Raw genomic sequence first — 21,794 nt, forward strand, 5'->3', positions numbered from 1 at the left:
AATATGACTAATATGCCTTCCTCCCACTGTTTTTGGACTTTTTTCCAAGCTCTTCCACGTCTAGCCCGGCTGGAGGAAAACTTAGGGTTTCCTTTGGTGCCCTCAAGCGGCAGCGCCGGCGCGTAGCCGCTGCGGGAGAGGATGAGGAGGAGCCGCCGAGGCTGCAGGCTGCCCAGCTCGGCTTTGCTCCGGGCTTGAGCCTGCCCAGGGCAGGGCTTACCTGCTTGCACTCAACCTGCTTCAATGTGTGCATGTGTGTATAGATATGGGTGTTTTTTCCTTAAAACGTCACRTTCTCCCTTCTTCCACCCCATGAAAATACCTTGATATACACAAGCCCTGCTGGGAACAGAGGATTTCTTAATTCTGCTCATTGAGCTTTCCTTCTCCTTGCTAAATCCCGCATCATTCCGCTCAGCGCTGTGGATGAGAAGGACAAAGATGGGATTTGCAGACTGTATTTCCCAGCAGATAATTCAGGTTTGCAGCTTCTCATGAGGAGACCCCGCTGTGTTTTGCAGTCCGGGGGTTTGGTTTGAGTTGCTTGGGACACGCGCGGTGGTCGCAGGAGCCATCGGCCAACGTTGGGTTCCTGATGCCTCTCCCGTTCCTCGTTACCCTAACGAGCTGGTTTAGCTGCAGGTTATTACTTAGTAAGTGGAGCTGGTGTTTCGGGCTTCCTGTTATTTTATCAATTGCAAAAGGGAAACTTTTGGTGGCCACAAAGGTGCCTTGGAAGCGCCTGGCTGTGTCCTGGGGGGTGACACTGGTGCTCAGAGCGGGGTCTGGGCTGTCCCTTTGTGTCCTCTTCTGCAGTGCCGGTCTGCAGCTGGGCTCGTTGAAAAATACATCAAGCCAGGCACAAACTCCAGGTTCTCCTGTGTCCTCAGCACGGTGTTTTTCCATGAAATGCTCAGCAAAAGCTCTCCAGGCCAGGTGTGCGGTGCTCCATCCCGGTCCTCTTCCCGGCTCTTTTCCTAGCCTGCCGAGAGGAACCTTATCCTGTGCTGCCCTCTGGAGCGTGCGGAAAGCAGATCCAGCTTGCGCATCTGAAGTGATCCAAACCGCCCTAAATATTCCATACATTTTTATTGTAATATTGATGTACTTGAGCTTATAAGTGTGTTGTTTCAAACCTGGACTAGATATAGAATCCTTAATTTAGGTTCCTCAAGAACTTGGCCCCTGTTCCTGAAGGGCACATTTTGTGTTTTCCAGGGGTAAGAGGGGTARGGGGTAAGAGGACGCGCTAGTGGATGGATGGTTTTAACTCCAATTTTTTAAATTGGAAGAAAACCTCCTTTCCCTTGTGTTTGCAGGCGGGTGCCCTGGTCAGCACAGGGGACGTGTGTTCGGATGGGAGCTCCRTCAGGTTTGGCTTGGATGAAGTGCCTTCTGTTTGGCAAGTGCTTTGGTGCTGTGCTACTTTTGGCCCTCTGCAGGAGCATCCAAAGGGTATCCAGAAATACCTGGCACTGCAGCTCCCTTTGCCCGCAGGGGGCCAATCCCACACATTTTCCCCCCTTTTTCCTTCTGCTCCGGGTTGTGCCGTGTTGGGATGCTGGGCATCGCGTCCCCTCGGACATGGGGACACATGGGGGCTCCTGCCCCTTTCTGTGCGGGACTTGAGTGACACGTTAGCCCCGTTGGGCTTGTGGCTCTGCAGGATTGCTGCTGCGGGTGCCTTTTAGCTCTTTGCACCTCACTCGTCCTTAAACCTGATTTCTTTTGGTTGTTTGCAGTGTTTGAGCAGGATTAAGATGTGCTGTTTGGCCACGGGCACCTCTTGGAAGCCCAGGTAGCTCATTCCAAGATCTCCCTTTCAGCCTYGCTCGGTTTTTACGTGCAAATCCTCAGGTTTTCCCCATTTTTCCTGCAAGTAGGGGAGGAGCAAAGGCTGAAGCACCTTGCACCACCCAGCCAAGTTTCCTCGTGCCCTGGGATGTCCCTGGGGTCCCCGGTGGCTTTTGGAGAGTGGCCCGACCTGGTGCCTCTGCCTGCCCATGTGGCAGCTGCAAGCAAACCCACGAGTGCAGCTTGTGCTCGTTAGCAAGGCCCCATTCCTTGGCAAASAGCACCAGGACAACCTGACTCTGCCTGGCAGCTCCCTCCCGCCTCCCTGGAAGCTGCTTGGAGCCCCTCCGGGCAGCAAGGGATAACTGGGAGCGATGGGATGATTGGGAGGGAAGCAGGTGCCGAGCCCTGCAGAGCAGAAGCACCCAGGGCTGCGCTCAGGTTTGCTGCTTAGTCAGGGCCTACTCTGTTCTCTGGGATATTTGCTGTTAATGATAGTGCTGCATTAGGCTTCAAAGTGGATCCGAAGGGTAATTTTGCAGGAAAGGCTTCAATGGAAGCTGTGTYGGGTGAGCTGCCTTTGGCAGTGCTAGCTTTACCTAGATCATACGACTTGTATATTCTCCCCCTTCCACAATCTGGCTCTATCTGGGGCGCAATGTACCCTGCACAGGCAGGAGTGCTGCRTTCCCAGGCTGAAATGCCCAAAATTTGGCAATATGGAAAAGCCCTGCCCAGCTCCTGATGCCAGATAGTGTTTAAGGGTGTGCAGTTGCTCAAGCTGTTATTTTAACAAATGCACAGCTTAAGAAGCATTGTGCTGATCCCCAAGCAGATGCAGGTGCCTTCCTGGATCCTTTGCCTGCAGGAATGCTGTGGGATGCAGAGTTGGAAGTGCTGAGAACGCCCCGTTTATCCGAGTTAGCCGAGCAGGAGGAGCTGCCGTTGCCCGCGTGCCTGTGGTGTCTGGGCTCTCCCGCTTCCAGAGCTCCGAGGCATCTTTCCCAAGGGTTATTCCACACGGATGAAGCTCCTCTGCAGCTCATGGGCCAGAAGCGCTCRGCTCCGGGTGCTCCGGCTTCGACGCGAGCCCTTCCCGGGCAGGAGGCTTTGGGAAAAGCCGCTTTTCCCGTGGCCGATGTCGGTGCGTGGCGGGAGGCCGGGCCGCGGTGCAGTGCGGCCGCTGTGACGCAGGGTGGCGGTGGCACCTAGAGCCCCGGCCATCCGTGTCCTGCTGCCAGGATCCGCTTGACTCTCGGCTGCCTGGTTTCYGTGCATGTTTCCCTCAGGACGATCCCTGTTTTTTTCCGGGCTGCAGCGCATACAGAGCCACCACCTCCGTGCCCGTTGGAAGGAGCTGGGAAGCCCGTGGGAGGAGGCTAAGATCCAAGCACGGGAACACCCCAAACTTGTGCCTTTGGTTACACAAATTGCCTATATGCCTGGTCCGTGGGATGCTCCGTTCTGTGGCCTCAGAGCTTCCTTGTGGCTTGAATCTGCCCTCCGGYTGCTCGGGAGGACCTTCGCTGCCGCCTTCTTTTACAGTCAGGGCTCTGCAAGCTCTGCCCGGCGCCCCCGTTCCGTGGAATTTCTTGGGTGCTCCGGTCTGCGCCGACATCCCGGTGCTCCGAGTCTGTCGCTGTCACCCAGCACTTGTAAAACACGCGGCCTGACAGCTCAGCCTCGGGATCAGAACGGTGCTTGGTCTCCCTTATGGGTGCCTGTGTTTGGGGAAGCCTCTGGGCACCTCTGGTCCCTCTCGGGCTTTGGAGAGCTCAGTCTTGGTGTTGAGAGGGGTCTGTTCCTCCCAGTTCTTGGCCTGATGCTCCTCTGCTGGGTTCAAAGGACTTGCCTGACTCCTTCCCACCTGGGTCATCTATCAGTCTGCAACTGGACAATGCCCRTTAGGCAGCTCTGCACAACTCTCCTTGGGTTAGAATGGCACAGCCCCTATAATGATGCAATTAAAAGACAAGTATGCCATGAAATCTTGAAGGTAAGACACGCTTTCAGTGCTAACATTCAGGTTTTTGTCACTGAAGAGCTTGTCAGTGGTGGGATGTGAAGTTCCTTCCCGCTGCACGGGCGTTTGGAGGAGCTGAGGACTCCAAGCCCTTGGTCACCCTCCCGCAGCCCAGCCCTCCATCCAGAATCCATCCAGCCCTGCATCCAGAATCCATCCCCGCAGGAGAGGAGCTCRGGAGGGACAAGACCTTGACACAAGCAGGAGTGGAATTAGTTGAGCTCTGCTTAGGCAAAGACAACATCGGGGGCCAAATTAGCTTTGGAGTTTTGGGAGTTTCCCCGTATGGGGAGAAGAGGGAGATCTAAAACTGCCTTAAGAGCAGGGCTGTGTTCTGGGCGGTGCAGCTGGTGCAGGTGCTGCTAGAGGCAGGTAATGTCCCATCCCTAGAAGCTCATTGCTTGCCAGTGTGTTGCAAGCTAGTTGCTTTTAAAGGATATTTGTATGAGAAGGAAATGCAGAACCAAGCTCCACGTTGTCCTTGCTGCCTCCTGCAAGCACCGCAGGCCACGGGGTTGCTGCTGTGGCTCAGGAGATGTAGCAGGAGGTGATAAGTGGGATCCAAGGAAAGGGGAATCACCAGAGCTAATTAGTCCTCCCTTCCGCAGGCTCCTGAGCTAATTGGTTGTGGTGMTGACCTTCTGGAGCAGGACACAGTTGCAGAGAGGGTGTTGGGTGCAGATAACCTGACTCCTTTAGCTTAGGTTCCTGCTGCCGGGGGTAGTTCCTGCTGCCAGGGGTAATTCCTGGCCTTGGCTGAGCAGAGGGATAAAACCTCGGATGAGGATCACCTGCTGCTGCCCCTGTCCTGCTCTCCTCCCCAAGCCTCTGGAGGCGGCTCTTTCTTCATGTCTCTTACACATCACATAATATTTTTTTTAAATGTGCAGATAGAGCTGTTAAAATACCAGACTGATTTGAAGTGTTTTTATTTAAAAGTAAATACTCGGAAGTAATATTTACTCTAACAGCTTTATTTCTCTTTGGCAGTGTTTCTACTTGGATAAGAATGCCTGAAGAATCTTAAACTGGGATCGGTTTCATCATCGCTTGTGCAGTTGGCTGGATCCCGCTCACTGCTGCAGCGCAGGGTGTTTTTGTTGTTGTTTGGGAGAGGGCAAGGAAGGAAAGATAAACTCCTGGCATTGGTGCCCGGTCCGTGTTGGGGAAGGCGTTGGGAGAATCGCTGCGGTCGCAGGGTCCTCGGCGGGTCATCTGGCCCGGGGCCAGGCTGTGGTGTTGCTGGAGCAGGTCCCCTGATGGGGTTGTTGGTCAGGAATGTGTCCCCAGGGATGGGGGACATCCCCTGTTGGATGGCTGGGAACATCTGCCCTATGAGGAGAGGCTGAGAGGGCTGGGCTTGCAGAAGAGAAGGCTGAGGGGGATCTGATCATTGTCTACAGATACCTCAAGGGAGGCAGTGAGGAGGATGGGGCGGCCTCCTTTCAGTGGTGGCCGCTGATAGGACTAGAGGAAACAGCCACAACCTGAAGCACCAAAAGTTTCCCAGGAACTTAAGGAAAAAATTCTGAACAGTGAGGGTGCCCGAGCCCTGGCACAGGCTGCCCAGAGAGGTGGTGGACTCTCCTTCTTTGGAGATCTTAAAACCCGCTTGGATGCAGCCTGTGCCACATGCTCTAGGTTACCCTGTGTGGGCAGAGGGTTGACTAGATGGTCTCCAGAGGTCCCTTCCAARCTTAACTCTTCCATTCTATTCTAATGATCGCCCTGTGTTTTGGGTTGTAGTGGTTGCCTCTTGTCCTGTCACTGGACACCACTGAGAAGAGCCTGACCCTGTCTCCTTTAGTCCCCCAGATTTGGGTATTTTTGCACCCCGATAGCTCCCCTGAGTCCTCCCTTCTTGATGCTGAGCTGTCCCAGCTCTCTGGGAATCTCCTAGTGCATCAGGCCCTCTTGTTCCTTAACCAACTTTACTTTATGGGCCTTGCTGGGCTTGTCCCCATGTGCCAGCACGCCCGATGTGGCCTCACCAGCACGAGGTGGAGGGGAAGGACCTGGACCTACTGGCAACGCTCTGTCCAGCGCAGCCTGGGACGCCTTTGGCCCCTGTTTCTGCAGGGCCATGTTGGTGGCCCGCGTTGGGCCCAGTGTCCTCCGGGACACCGTGAGGCTTTTCCTGCAGAGCTGCTCGGTCCCCGGCCTGCGCTGGCAGCTGGTTGCTGCCCACGTGCAGGGCTCGGGTTTGCTGCACGTGGTGACCTTCCTGTTTGTCCCTTTCTACGTGATCCTGCGGCCCTCTGCCCCTTCAGCTGCAGCCCTGATGCTTTCTCCTCACCCAGCTCGTTAATGAAGGTGTTAATTGCATCGCTCCCCGGATCAGCACCTGCGGTATGTAGCTTTTTTTCGTGGCTACACGAGCTTCTCTCCGTGACCTTGCACAACATGTGAGCGGTGGTGCCTCCTCTGCTGCCGTTTGGGTTGGCTGCCCAGCTTTGCCAGGGCAGGGAGAGGGCTCTGCGGACCCCTGTGTGACCAGATCTGTGTGAGCATCTGCGCGCTGTAGGTTGTAAATCTTCCTTCTCTTACCCCTGTGTTGAGCAAGGTAACGTGCCTGGTTAGTGCGCGTTGCCCTGGAGAGCGGCCAGCTTGGGCGATGCTCCGTGGAGAGGGTGATGCCACCACGGTCCCCTTCCACCGCATCGCTGTTGGTCCCAGGGTGCCCCTCTCTGCTTTGAATTTATGTGGCTTAAGGCCGTTAAGTCCTGGGGAATGGAGCTAATTGGTTTCTCCCTCTTCAGAAGCTGGTAGACCACCAGAGAGCAGGACACGGAGCGGGCGCAACGTGTCCCTCCATCAACAGCCCATCCAATGCCCAGCCGTGAGTGGGACTGTGTCTCCCATGCACGTGGGGGCTGGAAGGTGCAGGACCAGCCCAGGGGACCATGGAGCATTTGTGGTGGCTTTCAGGCCACCTCCGCCCGCTCCTGTGCCTTGAGGCCTGCCCCCTTATTTCCACACTTTTCCCAGCAATAGTTGACATCTGGGCTGGGCCTTCAGAGACTTCCTGCGAAGCAAGTGTGACCTGGGTTAGATTTCTTCCCATTTAAAAAAAAATAGAATAAAATACATGTGTGTTGCTTACAAGCAATGTGAGGATGATTCATCTCTGCCTTAAAGCTAACCAGCTTGGCCGGGGCGCAGTCTCCCTCGCGCTAGCCTTGCTGTCCTGCACGTGGTGCCGATGAGCCGTGCTGGCGACGGGAAGGCGCTGGAGCGAGGCGGCTGCTGACACACAGCCCTTCGGCCTTGGGGTCCTCCTTGTGTTTCCCGGCCCTTCCCGAGGCTGTGGAGCTGCTGGAGAGAGTCCAGCGCAAGGCTGCGAGGATGATGAGGGGCCTGGAACATCTGCCCTGTGAGGAAAGACTGAAAGAGCTGGGAATGTTCAGCCTGGAGAAGAGGAGGCTGAGGGGGGACCTGATCAGTGTGTATAAATACCTCAAGGAAGGGAATGAGGAGGATGGGGCAGCCTCTTTTCAGTTGTGGACAGTGATAGGACTAGAGGAAACGGCCACAAACTGAAGCATYGGAAGTTCCACAGGAACTTAAGGAAACATTTCTGAACAGTGAGGGTGCCAGAGCCCTGGCCCGGGCTGCCCAGAGAGGTTGTGGAGTCTCCTTCTCTGGAGATCTTCAAACCTGCTTGGATGCAGCCTGTGCCCCATGCTCTGGGTGACCCTGTTGGAGCAAGGGGTTGGACTCGATGACCTCTGAGGTCCCTTCCAACCTTAAGCGTTCTATGATTCGATGATAATTTGGTGCTGATTTGTTCAAGCTTTCCCTTGCAGGGCCGTTCAGCAGCTGGAATGGGCTCTGCAAGAGAGCCCTTGCACCCACCTTGTTCCATCAGCGTTTCCATYAGGGTAAATATTATTTGTCTCCTTCGGAACCGTGTCTGGTGCAGAACCAGCCCTGTGTTTCACCCCAGAGATGGCTCTGGCTTCCCAGGGACTCTGTTTTTGCAGTAACGTATGGCCTAAAAGTGCTGCTTTACCGTAAGTACTTAAGAACATATAATAACTAAATAACTGAACTATTAACTAAGACACGGTCTTATACAAATGCAGGAAATGGAGAGTTTTCCATTGCCGTGAGTGAAAGGTGGGTTGRCTTCTTTAGAACCTGTGTGGATTTCCTGTCCAGTGCCACGTGTACTATTTCTTTCATTTTTAGTGCAGTATTAGTTCAAGCGGCTTCTAAACTGCTTTTGGTCAGAATTGTGGAAAATGGGGCTTGTGGGGATCTCAAGAACTTACCTACCTCGTCCTCTCCCCATTGGGAGAGGAATTTGGTCTCTCCAGGAGCACAGCGGCCTGAGCTGTTCCTGCTATCCTTAGAAGTGTCCAATTGAGAGGTTCCGTGACAGGCCTGGGTGATCTGCTGTGGTTTTCTATCACTCTTACGGTTAGAAAATGGTCTAATTTTTTAACCCGATTCTCCTGGGCAATTAAAGCCCTTTATTTCTGTCTGCTGGTCCTAACAGCTTCTCTTTCCTTAAAGCAGTTTGATCTCCTTAACCAAGACACGGTCTGTAAGATGCCTCCTTGATAAAGTTTCTGCAAAGCTTAGGTAAAGCGTCATCGTCCCTTCATATCTCCCATGTACCACTTGTATGTCTTATTTTGACTGCCTGGTCCCTGGGCATGTGGTGGAGGATTCACCTAAATAGAAAGCTACAGAAAAAATTTGGCCTTTCCCCTGGCAAAGGCCAAATCCGCCTGCTGCCGAAAAAATGGGATTATCCTTCACCCTGCCCCGTTGTTAGATTTAATATTTTGCGTGCATTTTGTGGGGKTTTATAAGGCAACACTGACAGCGCTGTGCCGGTCCCGAGGGTCCTGGTGCCTCCGTGGGCTGCGGGGCCAATGGTGCTTCCCAGCAGAGAGGAGGCTCYGAGCCAGGAATGCACCCAAAAAACCCCCTCGTTGTGTTCAGACAACGCGTAAGGCACAAACGGAGCTTGGCTGGCGAGGGGAAAACGTTTGTTGGGCAGGAACACAGCAAGTGTGGACATCAAAGTGTTTCTGGGGTAGGCTAATCTGCTTTCATAGATGTGATGGTGGGGTTAWGCCTTCTGCAGTGTTTATAAAAACAATACCGGGTTATCGGAGATGGGAGTTTTGGATGCGCCGGAAGGACRGCTTTGTTTTCTGCTGTCACATCTTTTTTTTGCTGTTGCCTGGAGAGAAGAGAAGGTTGAGGAAGAATCTGATCAATACATATAAATACCTGAAGAAGGAGTATAGGGAGGAAGGGGCCAAGCTCTTCTYGGTGGTGGCCAGTGACAGGACAAGGGGCAATGGGGACAAGTTGAACCCCAGGCAGCTCCATCTCCATGTGAGGAGGAACTTCCTTGGTGTGAGGGTGCCCGAGCCCTGGCCCAGGCTGCCCAGGGAGGCTCCTGCTCTGCAGATCTCCCAAACCCGCCGGGATGCACCCGGGTGCCCCGTGCTCTGGGTGTCCCTGTGGAGCAGGAGTTGGACTGGGTGATCCCTAGAGGTTCATTCCAAYCTCAGCCATCCTGAGATTCTGTGTGATCTTTGTTTTCCCCCTTCCCTGGGTACAGGGTGGCCTCCAGAGAGGCCTTCTCTCCAAAACCCCTGCAGGTCCCAGCTTCGTGTTGTCCTCAAGGGGCCCGCTTGAAGGCCGCTTTCGCCGGGTGCCGAAGGCAGCGTGGAAGGGTTTAGGAAGGGGAAAATCGGCACCGAAAACCCTGGGGCTGGGCAGGACCCGCGTCTGCCCTTCTCCTCCTGCCATCCATGTCTTCTCCCCGGCATTATCCCAGGGCTTTGACCCTCCTCAGAGGGCCGTTTTGCCCCAGACCCACGCGAGCCCCGAAGCTCCCGGCTCGCTCCCGTTTGACGCCGTYGCTCCTGCACCCTTCCCTCACCCTGGCTTCCCCTCGGCCTCCTTGCCGTCGCCATCCCCTTTCCGCAGGCTCCGGCCTCCCCTCGGCAGGGGCCTCGCGTGTTTTTAAGCGCAGCTTGCCTTATATTTTCCAATTTGTGCCTCAAACCGCTGAGGAAAAGCAGGCGCRGGCTGCATTCCTGTTGAAAAGCCCCTTCTGGTGGAGCGCAGCCCGTGACGAGCAGCTCCGCTTCTCCGGGGCGGTTTTCCCTGTGCCGCACATGCATCTGGTTTATGGTCCTTTTCTGGATACTGGTTTTTCCTTAAGTGCCCTGGAGGGCACCCGGATTCGGCCGTGGCAGGAGCCTCGCTGAGGCTGAGGTCTTTCCATTTGCAGCTGCTGCGAAACCAGCGTTATCCAGCCCCAAAATCACAATGTAAAAAAAAAAAAGGCTATTTCTGGAGCGTTTTTATACTATATTCCACTGAAGAGCCTGGTGGTAATGGGGTATTGCTCATAATTTGCTGAACTTCAGGTTGGGATGATTTATTCGAGGCTGAAAATGCACTTGGGGTGTGCAAGGTAGGTGCATCTAAATAGGAAAGCGGAGGCGGGAATCCTCCCAGAGCTACAAAATGAAAATCATTTTTTAATCAGAGAAATATTTCTGATTTAAAAAAGGGGAGAAAGAGGGAGGGAAAAAAAAAAGCTTTAACTTCCTCTTATTGATTGATCCTCTTATTGACCTGATTATTATATAGGGACCCTCTGTTTGAGACAGATCCAGGCCTCGCAAACTCGCCCTGACCCTTTCCCGGGGAGCTCTTGCACCACTCCTGCCGTTTCTTATTTTCTTCCCTCCCCTTTTGCTTTGCTCAGTAGTTAATTTGTTTATTACAAAAGTTAGAATGAGATTAAACAATCTGCTAATGCTTTTATGTAGCCTAATGAGAAGAAAATGTTGCTGGGGGATTCAAACCACTACAGAAGTTTCGGAGCGGGCTTGGAGGCGGGGGGGATGGAATCGGAGTCCGCAGCGGACGCAGGAATTTGTTCCACTTGTTAATTGGAAACACAGGCGGCCGCTGGTGTCCCCACCGTGTCCCCGCGCATTGTTCGGCYGCCCTTTTGTTGCGTCCCCGGGGAGGTCCCTCCTTGTCCTTGTCCTCGTCCTCATCCTCGGCTCTTGCTCCGGAGCTCCGGGACGGCTCCCGCYGGAGCATCCGGGCACCTGTGGGCGGCAGTGCCCTCGGGAATTCCAGCGGGATCCCCTGGGAAGCAGGACAGGCAGCCAGGCTCCCTCCCGCCTCGGGTCCCGGCTCCGCTTGCCCCRTTCCGAAGGACCGGGATTTGCAGTGGGAATGCCGCTGCGGAGCAGAGTGGGGCCTGCTCGGCCAGGGCCTTCCTGGAAAGGAGCTTGGGGACGTTTTGCTYTTTTTTTTCTTCTTTTTTTCCTTTTTTTTTTTTTTTTCTTCCCACTTGACCTTTTGAAAAACCCAAGTGGATTTTTAATGAGCGCCGAAATTGTGAAACTCGGTGATACAGTCCAAGAGCTCTTCAAAGCGTGTTTCTTATTTTGGGGGATTTTATTTTTTTTAAATGCACTCACCAAACACAACCATTTAGAAATCCAAGCCAGGGAGATCTGTTGGCGAGCACGGAGTTATCAATCGGAGAAACTGTCCCCCTCTCCAGAGTCACAAGGTCCATGCACGCAGGTCTGGCCACCCTCCTCGGCCTTCTAAGCAAAGGGTTTCCTCAGGCTCCAACACAACCATTTTCTTGAATATTGGAGGAAAARGGCAGCCCTGTGGATCGCTCACTATAGCATTCCCCTGATGCTGTGGATTTGCACCCAAAGAACCAAGTAGCCCAAAGCTGTTTTTTAATTTTTGTTTTCCTGACTTGATTATTGCTTTGTTGTGTGTTTGTTCCATTCGTAATCACAGATTAAGTTGCTCTTTGGAGAGACTCCTTTTTCTTTTCCGGATTTCTGGAGCATCTTGGGGATGACGAGGCAGTAAGTGGCTTGCCCGGTGCTGAGGATCCCCAAGAACCTGGTGCTCCAAGTAGGAAAGTTGTTGCTGGAAGTGCAGAGGAGAAGAGATGAGGTTCGGGAAAGGCACTGGAGAAAATTCCCCTGTATCCAGAGCAAGGTACTGGATTTTCCCAAGGTTTGGTAGCTGGGAAATGTGAAGCCTAATGCCCCAATCATGGGAGCCCTACAGAGGAGGAAAGACTTGACAATGTCTGTTTSCCCCCAACTTTTGCCCTCATCCCAGGTGGGTCCTTTTCCTGCAGGCCAGACCGGAGCAGCGCTGGGGAAGGAACCGGCATGTGAATAACAGCAGCTTCTGCAGCTTGCCTGGGCCGGAGCTGCGTCCCCGTGCTGGGCTGCAGGCTGGCCGGGCAGCGCTAGGTGGCACTCCGGGCCCGGCTTAAGGAGCTGGGCTTTGCTAGCCCGCCTCTGCGCTGCTTGCGCTCAACAGAGCCCTGCCATCCTGATCTAAGGAYAATTCTCTTGCTCCAAGGATGGTTCCCTCGCTCCGAGGACCTTTAGAGCCTCTTCTGCCTGTAGCACAAGGTGCTGAGGAATGCGACATTGGGACTCCACGCACTGTTGAACTGTGTGAGGAAGCCCTGGGTTRTTTTACACTGAGTTTTGCAAAGGCTTGAAGGTTCTGATGTCTTCATTCYTGCCCGTTTTCATTGAAAAATCCATTTTTTCCCTTCGCTTTCAGTCCTGTCTCGATAGTTTCTGGGTGACTCCGGAGATCGTTGTGGACACAGAAAGTGGAGGTCTTCAAAGTGGCTCATGGATGCAGGTTGCATCAGAAGGTCGCACCATGTGGGTGCTTTGGGCAGGAAGACTTGAGGTGTCTAGTAGGATTCCTGCAGCCCCGATCCCCCTGAAGCATCTCCTGCCACCACCACAAACAGTGGTTGTTTTTGACCCCTGTAGCTCGTTATGGGTCTGTTGTCCCCWCATCTTTCACTTTTAGTTGGTGGCTCCAGAGGTCTCTTCTGCAGAGGGCTGTCCCCTTGAAACCTGGAGGACACCTGCCTGGTTGTGGAGAGGTGCCCTGTGTGACAGCAGAAACCAACCTAACAGGTCCAGGATCCAAYGCAGAGTGGGAAGACTTTGCTCCAAGTTGTGCTTCTGGCTCATGGTTCTGCTGTGGCCAACCATGGTGGGATCTCTAAGGGAAGGCCAAGCTGGTGTTTGGCAGGTGCAAACAAGAGAAGGAAGGCTGGAGTGGAAGGAGCTGCAAACCTGGCCTTGGTGTCCGATTATGTCTAAGCGAAAGGCAGARCTCTCCTTTTCTGGTAGATTTTTTGGTTTGTTTGTTTTCAGTCCCAGGTTCTGGGTATTTCTTGTAAGCCACGACACTAACAGATACTGGGATGCTGACCCACACTGGCATCTTCTTCTAGGTCTGTCTATGATGGAGAGGAACACGGTCGTTTCATGGAAAAGCTGGAAGCGCGGATCAGAAACCACGATCGGGAGATTGAGAAAATGTGCAACTTCCATTACCAGGGCTTTGTGGATTCCATCACGGAGCTGCTCAAAGTCAGGGGAGAAGCCCAAAAACTGAAGGTAAGAGAAACCAAGTGAGYGTCTCCTTTTTCCAGAGCCCTTCCCTTCTCTCTTAAAACAGAACAGCAGCAAAACCCCCCTCCTGTCCCAGAGTACTAGGTTGCCCATTTAAGTTTAACAATTATTTTGGCCAACTGGAATGCTGTGACGTTGGAAGCACCAGAAGGATTAAGGCCAGGCCTGTTGTGCATTAGGAGACATGCTTTTCCTGGGGTACCTAATGGTGATTTCTTAAKCAAAAATGTACTGTGTAGTCCAGAGGATGTTCCTGAAGTCCTGTGGTGTTCCTGAAGTGCCCATTCCGGGTGCGACGCTCCCGGCATCGGTAATGCTGCCTGGGTCATCCCAGCAAACACATCCGACTGTGAGCACTGGGTACCTGCCAATGTTGGGCAGCCAACCATCAATATTTGAAAAGCCAAGGAGCTTCGGAGCACTGAGCAGGAAGGAACGGTGGTTCAGGGTAAATAAGGCTGCTGGGAATTGCTAGGAATGGAAATAAGGATGCTGGGAATTGCTATGTATGGAAGCACTGACCTGTGCAAGGTGCAGCTCCTTCCTTGAGCAGCAGCTTCGGTTTTGGATGTCTCAGCCTGAAGGTAAAGACTGGAGCTAGGGATGGGTTTTCTAGGGATCGGTTTTCCAGGTACCCTTTAGATCTGTGCAGAAGGGCGGGAGAAAGGACGTTTTCCTGTTTCTTTGCAAAGTGGTTGTGCACAGTGGGATGGGGGAAAAGCCATTTGTGGGATTGTGGATAAGCAGCGGGAAGGAAACCAGGCAGCGTCCTGGGGGAAAGGGCTGGAGATGGTAGGCTTCTGCTGCGAGGGGCCTTGCAATTTAAGTGTGGATACTGTGCCTTAAAAGCGGAGTATTGCCCAGCTTAGGGCACATTTAGAAGCAGAGCAGGGACTTAACCTGTGAGCTTCGGAGCCTGGAGACCATCCTGGTTTTCCCGGGGCAGATGGAGCAGAGGAAAGGCAGATTTTCCACACTGGAACGGGGTGCTCTGCAAGCTCCAACTGCACCCTGTGACCGTGGTTAGGAAAAGAAAATACTCCCCGTACCAAAGAGCAGCAAAGCCCAAACACTTGGCTATGGGCCTGGTTGTGGGGTGCCCAGAAAGGTGCAGGATGTGCCTGGAGAGCAGTGACGGTGACAACAGGAGGAAACGAAGTCCCAGGCAGGGCGAAAAGCCTCAGAAAAGCAGTTTTCCTGGAGGAGAATGAAGAGCTGTAGCTGAGCGGCGCTGCCTGCTCCTTCCCTGCGTTAACTCCAGCATTTCCAAGCAGAGCCTGGTCTTCCCAGGCTTCCCTGACCCCAGAGGAATCTGCCTTGCCCTGGCTTTGCCCAAGGAGAGGATTCATCCAGCGGCCGACTGCAAGACGCGACCATTGCAAGCACCGTGAAAGGAGCCCGTTTCTTCTTTCTCCCCCTCTTTTTTGTTCYCTCTCAGCTATTGTTTGTAGCCAAGAGCTCCACATTGTTTGTTTGCAAGGGCTTGGTGCTGTTTCCCATTCTGCAAGCAGCCACTTTGTTGGTGGCGCACTGTGAAGTCCATCTCTGTCCCCTCAGGATCTCTCTTGATTTCCATTGCTATGCGATCTATAAAACGGCACATGGGAAAAATACCCGCAGAAGCTCGTTTGAGAAATACGGAGGCCTCTTTGTGAGCGTTTCCCGGGAGAATCCTCCGTGGGCCCAGTGCTGAGTGTGGGGTTTCTTCCAGCTATTCATTCTGCATTTGATCTCGCTTTGCTCCAGAGCGCTGCGCTTTGAGCGAGCAGGGAACAACCGACGTGTCCAGGGTGCTGGGTACGGAGGGGAGAGGAGAAGTGRCGCTTGGGGGCCCCGAACCGAGCTCAAATCTGAGCAGATCTCGAGAACTCTTAAACCTTTCTTTTTGTGTTTAAACTTTCTGTCGTTCTTGGCCTCCTWAGGGCTAGCACAGAGCTGGGAATTCCTGCTTGGAATGAATGGATTTCTGCACTCGAAACCTTGTGCTGCTTTCCAGGGATGCTGGGCGATGATCTACGTGCTGAGAAAGGGCTGGGTTAAATGGAAAAGTGTGGGACATCTTCGGGAAGGCCTCTCCTGAATTTGAGTGATCTTAATCCAGAATATGTCCTTGAAGCCAAACCTATTTTTGAGGTTGCTTACTTAGCAAAACTACACTTGATTTTTTTTTTTTTTAACACACTTCTCATTTATGGGCTTTTGAAGGAAAATCTTGCTGCTTTTATTTATTTGTTTATTTGTTTATTCCATTGTGCATCTTGGATGTCCTCAAGCCTCGTGCTGCCCGGATGTTCTCCCTGACTGGGAAGCTCGGTGCTGAGCTGCTCTCGTCCTGCAAATCCCCAGGGCCCCGACACGGTGACCACYGGCATCCCGTGTACTTGTCCCATCTCCAGAAGGTTCTTGGAGGAATGGAGAGACACCAAGCGAGGTGTGGGGCTGGTGGCAAACCCAAGGGAAGGGCTTGTCCTCCCGTTCCAGGGAAGTTCTGCTTCAGCCGTGGTCTTGCCCATGGATTATTATCCAACCCCGTCTAATGCGAGCGTTCCCCTCTTATTACTGTCCTCTCAGCTCTAGGAAATTCTAGTTGAATCACTTTTTCCATCCTAAGCTTTAGCTGTACTAKTTTTTTCCCACCAATTGTGGCTGGAAAAGAGGGATTTTCTTCTTTCTGTGACAGCCGCCTCCAGTTCAGAGGTGTTTGTCACCTCCTCCCAACCTTGTTCTCTGTGGGATGAGTGGCCACCACCCATCCCAGAAGGTCGTGCTTTCTAGGCCCCTCTCTTGTTTTTCCTGCTCTGAAGTCTTTCTAGCTGGTAGGCTTGGGGATATATATATATAAAAATATCAGTTTTTTTAAGGGTGTTTTCCTTGGGACAGGTAAGTGGTCAAGAGGGACATGTGGAGCAGGGTTGTTGCACATCCTAGTGTGATGTTCGTATTTTTTTAGCAGCAGCAGCACAGTCTGTTTTCCAGTTGGATATATTGCAGTTGTGGGTCCTTTAGGAAAGAGCTGCTCTCCAGTTGCTTGTCCTGCTTCTTGTGTCTTATTCCCACCGAGTTTAGCACCTGCTGCTATTGAAGGGCAATAAATAAAAGGGCTTTTTTTGGAAAGACATCTGCAGTTCCAATCTGCTCTCCCAATGSATGTCCTGCCTCTGTGCTCCAAGTCCTAAAATCTCTGAGGTTGGGAGTGGGGAGGGAAAGGAGATGGGTTCACACCTTGCTGTGCTTGGCTGGCGATGGATCCTGAAACGCGGGTCCTGCTTGGAGGCCCTGCACTTGGATGCACAGGAGTTGGTGCATCCGTGCCCGGCGGGGCCGGGATTGCGCGTCCGTGCCCGGCGGGGCCGGGATTGCGCGTCCGTGCCCGGCGGGGCCGGGATTGCGCGTCCGTGCCCGGCAGCCTCCCCGCTGCCCTCCACTCTCCTCCCTCGCCGCTCCGCATGGCAGCGGGTGACGTGTGGGGGCTGCCCCGGCGCCCCCTCTTCCATGCCCTGTTTTTGGGGCACAAGGGAACGCGTTGGCRGGGGGAGCATCCCTGGCCTGGGCCATGGCCCCTGCCTGTCTGTCCCTCTGCCTTGGGTTAAAATCCCCCAAAAGCTCGGGACCTATGCAGAGACTGTGCAAATAGTCGGCTTTTCCCTCCCCTCCACAATGGATGTGGTTCCTGAGAACAAAACAAGGCACCTCCCACCCCCCGAAGCGCTCGGTGGGCGCGGGCAGGATGGATCCTTCCTTCTTGTCTTAGCCGGGATTGATATGTAATTTTAATAGAAGACTAGCACAGCCTTGGCATTGCTTTAGGAGCAGTTTTAAATTACCTTACACGGTTTCTTCTTTCCTGGTGGGATTTTCAGGATCTACGAAAATAAAATAATCTTTGGAAGGGATGCTGAACTCCYGCTCATAAAATCTTGGGACATCATAGAGGAAATGAGCAGTTTGGGCAGGCGGCCAGGAGGGCCGAGGCTACCGCGGCAGGGGGATCAACGCGGGTCAGATGCTGTACACGCAAGTTATACCTTAGATATTAATGTAAATACGTTACATCATGCACATAATGCATGGCTGCTATAGGGATGTGCTGGGAAGATCCACCTTGGAGCTGGCAGCTCGTCCCGCACTGCTCCAGCGCTGCAGCTGCTCCGGGCACCATCCCTAACTGCTGTTTCCTGGGTTATTGAGCGTTATGAGGAATTGTGTGGCCATGTGAGGAGGAATTTCCTTGGTGTGAGGTGCAGAGCCCTGGCCCAGGCTGCCCAGGGAGGCTCCTGCTCTGCAGATCTCCCAAACCCGCCTGGATGCGCCCGGGTGCCCCGTGCTCTGGGTGTCCCTGCTGGAGCAGGGGCTGCACTGGGTGATCCCTAGAGGTGCCTTCCAACCTCARCCATCCTGGGATTCTGTGTTTCTGTGATCCCTTAGCTCGGGATCAGTGCATCAGTRGGTGCTGCTGCCACGGCTGTCCAAACACCCTGTGTTTTTAGAGTCACCCTGAGGCTCAGAGCCCTAAGCCCCAGCTGCTGGGGTCCTGCCTRTCCAGGGGCACTCACAGTTTGCCAAGGGCAGGTGGTTGCACTTTGAGCCTTSATTTCTTTGGGAGATGCCCAGAGCGGGAGCTTCGAGCAGGCAGGTTAGCCAGGAAAATGTGGAATTTTTATAAAGGGCAGTGGGAAGCTGGAGGAGGGATCCCATGGGAGACCCATCTTTAGACCTGAGAGAAATACTTGAACTTYTTGGGAAAAACACGCACTGAAGACATCATTTCTTGCCGAGGCATCAGGGATTTGAAACCTAATTATAATTTATTTGATTGCAGGGAGGGGGAGTTTCATTCCATGAGACTTGTATCCTATCTCTCCCATGGGAATAGAATAATTTTTAAGCTGCAAATCCACGTGGGCACCTGCTTCACATTTAGTCTGTCCAGACTGCAGCTTGCTGAGGCTGCTGTAGTAGCAAGGACAGAGATCTGCCCGTGGCACCTTTGTGTTTGCAGGGCTGCTGGTGACACCCCTCAGTGCAKCAGGCTGATGGCAATTAAATGAGCTCATCAAGGGTGCCAGACAACATTGTGTGAAAAGTATTAAAAAAAAATGCATTATCCTGGTTTATGTCTCTTCTTTACTCTTTCTCCTTGCGCCTTCTGCAGAACCAGGTGACCGACACCAACCGAAAGCTGCAGAACGAAGGGAAAGAAGTAAGTGCTGCCTCCATCCTGCCCTCTCCCTTTGCTCCTTTTCCTGCTCCGGGGAGGGGTAGCAAAATATTCCACTGTTTTGGAATTCCACTGTTTTATCTGTTGGATTTGCCTCCAAAAGCAGAGGTCTGGGATTTTCACAAGGGCTTTCCAAAGCCGGGCTTTGGAAACAGCATCAAACACGTGGGTGCAGTGGCTGGCAAAGCTCTGAGCAGCCCCTTTCAAACAAGGAAAGCCAAGTATTTTCCCTTGCAAGCGATGCCTGATCCTTGCTCTGCCCTTATCCAGATGTGCAGGTTTTCTGTTGAAGGCTGAGGGGGTTTAAAAATCTCTGCTTCTGAGGGTAGGAATTCCTCTGGGAATGAGCGGCCACATCCCRTCTTTGGGAAGAACTAGAAAAGAGGAGCTGGGAGAGGGAGTAGGAAAAAAAGAGATGARTAAGATGGGAAGGGGAAGTCACTTTTGGAATTTGCAGGACGTGCTGCAAGGCTGGTGTTTTTTTTGCTGCTTTTGGTTTTGCTGCTTGCTTTAAATTAGAGTAGAGGACGTGTCTGCTGCTGGGTTACCCACCCCGAGCGTGCAGCCCCTTTGCAGCCCCGCTCCAGTGCTCAGTGAGCTCCACGCTCAATCAGAGGAGGCTCTGTTGCCACATGACCCTTTGGATGTTCATGGCACGTGCCAGGCAGCTCCTAYGCTCCCTGCTCTGCCTGTTTACTCTTTTCCTTGTGTTTTCTTTCTCTCTCCAAAGCTGATAATAGCGATGGAGGAGCTGAAACAGTGCCGCCTGCAGCAGAGGAATATCTCGGCCACGGTTGATAAGCTGACACTGTGTCTTCCTGGTGAGGAATCTGGAATTGCTCTTTATTTGTACAGCTGTCTCTTTTTAACTYGGATCTCTCTGCTTTCTGCCTCTGTCTCACTGTTTGTGTATTTTTYTTGTCTTTGCAGTCCTGGAGATGTACAGCAAGCTGCGAGAGCAGATGAAATCCAAAAGGTAAATTCCATGAAGCCTGACGTTCACGCTGGCCGCGTTGAGAAGCCCCTCTTGGTGTTAGTTTAGTTAAACAAAGAGGTTCCCAAAACTTTAGGCTTGGAAATCAGCCTTCCCGAGTGAAGCTATGTGATTTTTTTGGCCACTGTCATCACAACAAGCTCGGCTGCCTCCGGTACAGGGTAGAACTGTGACTGCAGCAGCCTCCGATCTCTTTTGGTGTGAGGTTTCTTTGAGATGGATGTTCACTCTTTTTTCCCCCGAGGATGGTTGTTGTGACGGGCTTCCCCAGTCAGTGCCAGGTGCTCAGAACTGCTGCATTAACTGGCTTTCACCCTGGGAATGTCGTAGTGCAAAAGCTGCTGTTTTCTGGCAGAATCGAAGCCAGAGGCCCACGAAAGGTTGTGTGGTGGGGTAGAGAAGCTGCCGAGAAGGTAGGTGGTAGGTAGGATTAATTGGTGCTTGGAAATGAGCTGAGCTACAGGACTTGTCTTGGGAATCACGTCGTTGGATGCGATGCCGGTTCCAGCTGCCACCTGCCACATAATGCAGCACCAACCGTGCTGCAAATGGGGCCGTAAYGAGTTGGAATGGAGCATTTGAACCCAGCGTCTGTTCTGGGAATTGCCTCTTCCTCCTCAGTTTGTTTGTTTTGAAACACATGGAAGTTGAAAGCTACATGTCAGAGGAATCGGAGCCTTTGCCTTTTAATGCTCTTTCCTCCCCTCCTCTTTGCCTTGATTTGGTGGCTTCATTCACCACGTGCAGCACAGGGGTTAAACACCCGTGTGTCTGCCCYGGCTCTCACCTAACATCCTTCCCGATGGCCGGCGAGGGCACGAGAGGCTTTGCAGCGCCCTGGGAAGCACCCGGCCCTCCCAGGGCGGCCGACGTGACGTGACTCGGGTGCCGTCCGCGGGCGTTTGCCAGGCACAGCACCCGTTCTGCAGGAGAGGTGCRAGGGAAACGGGAGCGTCTCGGGAATGTGCAGGGCTGGGAGGTGCTGGAGCTCAGCAAAGGGGCGCAGGAGCAGCGAGGACCGTGTTGGAGAGGTCCCTGTGGCCCAAAGCACGAGGGCAACTGGTCTTTCCTGAGCTCTGAATTTGGGCATGGATCTCATCAGGGAACAGGCGCCGTCCCCACAGGCTGCGTTTTAGCTTCTGCTTCAACAAACAACGTCCCAAAAGGCATCAACCCCCCTCGGTGTGTTTATTCATCCGGTTTAATTTCTGGCTTTCTGCCTCCCCTTTAAGTTCCTCTCCAGAGGGGRTTGCCTGTTATTGCAAATAACTTTTTTGTACCCCTCTTCAGCGTAGACAGTGACTGGGCTGCAGGATTAAGCCCTTGGACTTGCCGTGATCTCAACAGGCCGGGCACCTTCTGCTTGAAACAACTTTCCCCTGGGCTTGGTGGGAATTTAGGAAGAATGGCCTTGCATTGGGATTCGGATGCCAGGCTTTTCCAGGGATATGTTTCTTGTGAGCAAACTTATTCCCTAGCCCTGCCAGCTTTGGGGTGTCCCTGGCAGGGGATCACAGCCAGAATGATCCATGCTTCATTCCTTCTCTCCGGTGTTGCTTTGAAGAAGGTCATGTCCTTTCCCAATGGAGTCGTCTGAGCTAAATTTGCCGTAATTTGCCCTAGAGGAGCCTGTGACCTAATGTTCACCATAAACATATTTCTGTAGACCCCGTTGACAGGGTTGAAGGGCTTCCGTTGAGGTTTCCCTTCCCTTGGGCAAAGCTTCCTCAGCTGCCTCCCGTTTTGTTTTCCCTTTCCCCAAAACCTTGCTGGAATAATGTCAGCGTACTTGCATCAAGTGCACCCAAGTCCAGCAGTTCACATACCCTTTCCTGGGAAAGGAGCAGGGAAAGGAGGCCGGGAGGACCTTGATGCTCTTCCACGGCCCCCTAAGCTCTACATTCCTTGCTGCAGAGCTGAAACCCTGGAGTGTATTGAATTATTTCCTGTCCACATGTGCTTTGGAGGGGAGATTCCAGGGAAGTAGCTGTTGGTTCTGCTGCATCTGCCTCGCTTGCTTTGCCCAGGCATTACCCTGCGCTGAAGACCCTGGAGCACCTGGAGCACACGTACCTGCCCCGCGTGAGCCACTACCGCTTCTGCAAGGTCATGGTGGACAACATTCCCAAGCTGCGCGAGGAGATCAAGGAGGTTTCCATGTCGGACCTCAAGGATTTCCTGGAGAGCATCCGCAAGCACTCGGACAAGATTGGAGAGACGGCAATGAAACAGGTAGGGACTTGGGGAAGCTGCGTAGGGCTCGTTTTCCATAAATACATATTA

At 53.1% G+C, this 21,794-nt stretch overlaps 1 protein-coding gene across 4 annotated transcripts in view; it reads left to right on the forward strand.

The window, feature by feature from the left end:
* The window catches only part of EXOC6B (exocyst complex component 6B), a 219,116-nt gene that overhangs the window by 15,918 nt on the left and 181,404 nt on the right, over positions 1–21,794 (forward strand). For 2 of the 4 annotated variants that reach the window (XM_026048845.1, XM_026048846.1), the window contains exons 2-6: positions 13,119–13,284; positions 18,452–18,499; positions 19,248–19,338; positions 19,448–19,493; positions 21,539–21,743. In XM_026048845.1, coding sequence (XP_025904630.1) covers positions 13,119–13,284; positions 18,452–18,499; positions 19,248–19,338; positions 19,448–19,493; positions 21,539–21,743 — 556 coding nt within the window. Of the gene's footprint in view, positions 1–13,118; positions 13,285–18,451; positions 18,500–19,247; positions 19,339–19,447; positions 19,494–21,538; positions 21,744–21,794 lie in introns of those variants that run through there. The other 2 variants (XM_026048847.1, XM_026048848.1) reach the window with 1 other exon arrangement.

This window comes from Nothoprocta perdicaria, unplaced genomic scaffold (genome assembly GCF_003342845.1).
Source record: "Nothoprocta perdicaria isolate Ctin4 unplaced genomic scaffold, notPer1 scaffold_58, whole genome shotgun sequence".
Taxonomy (NCBI): Eukaryota; Metazoa; Chordata; class Aves; order Tinamiformes; family Tinamidae; genus Nothoprocta; species Nothoprocta perdicaria.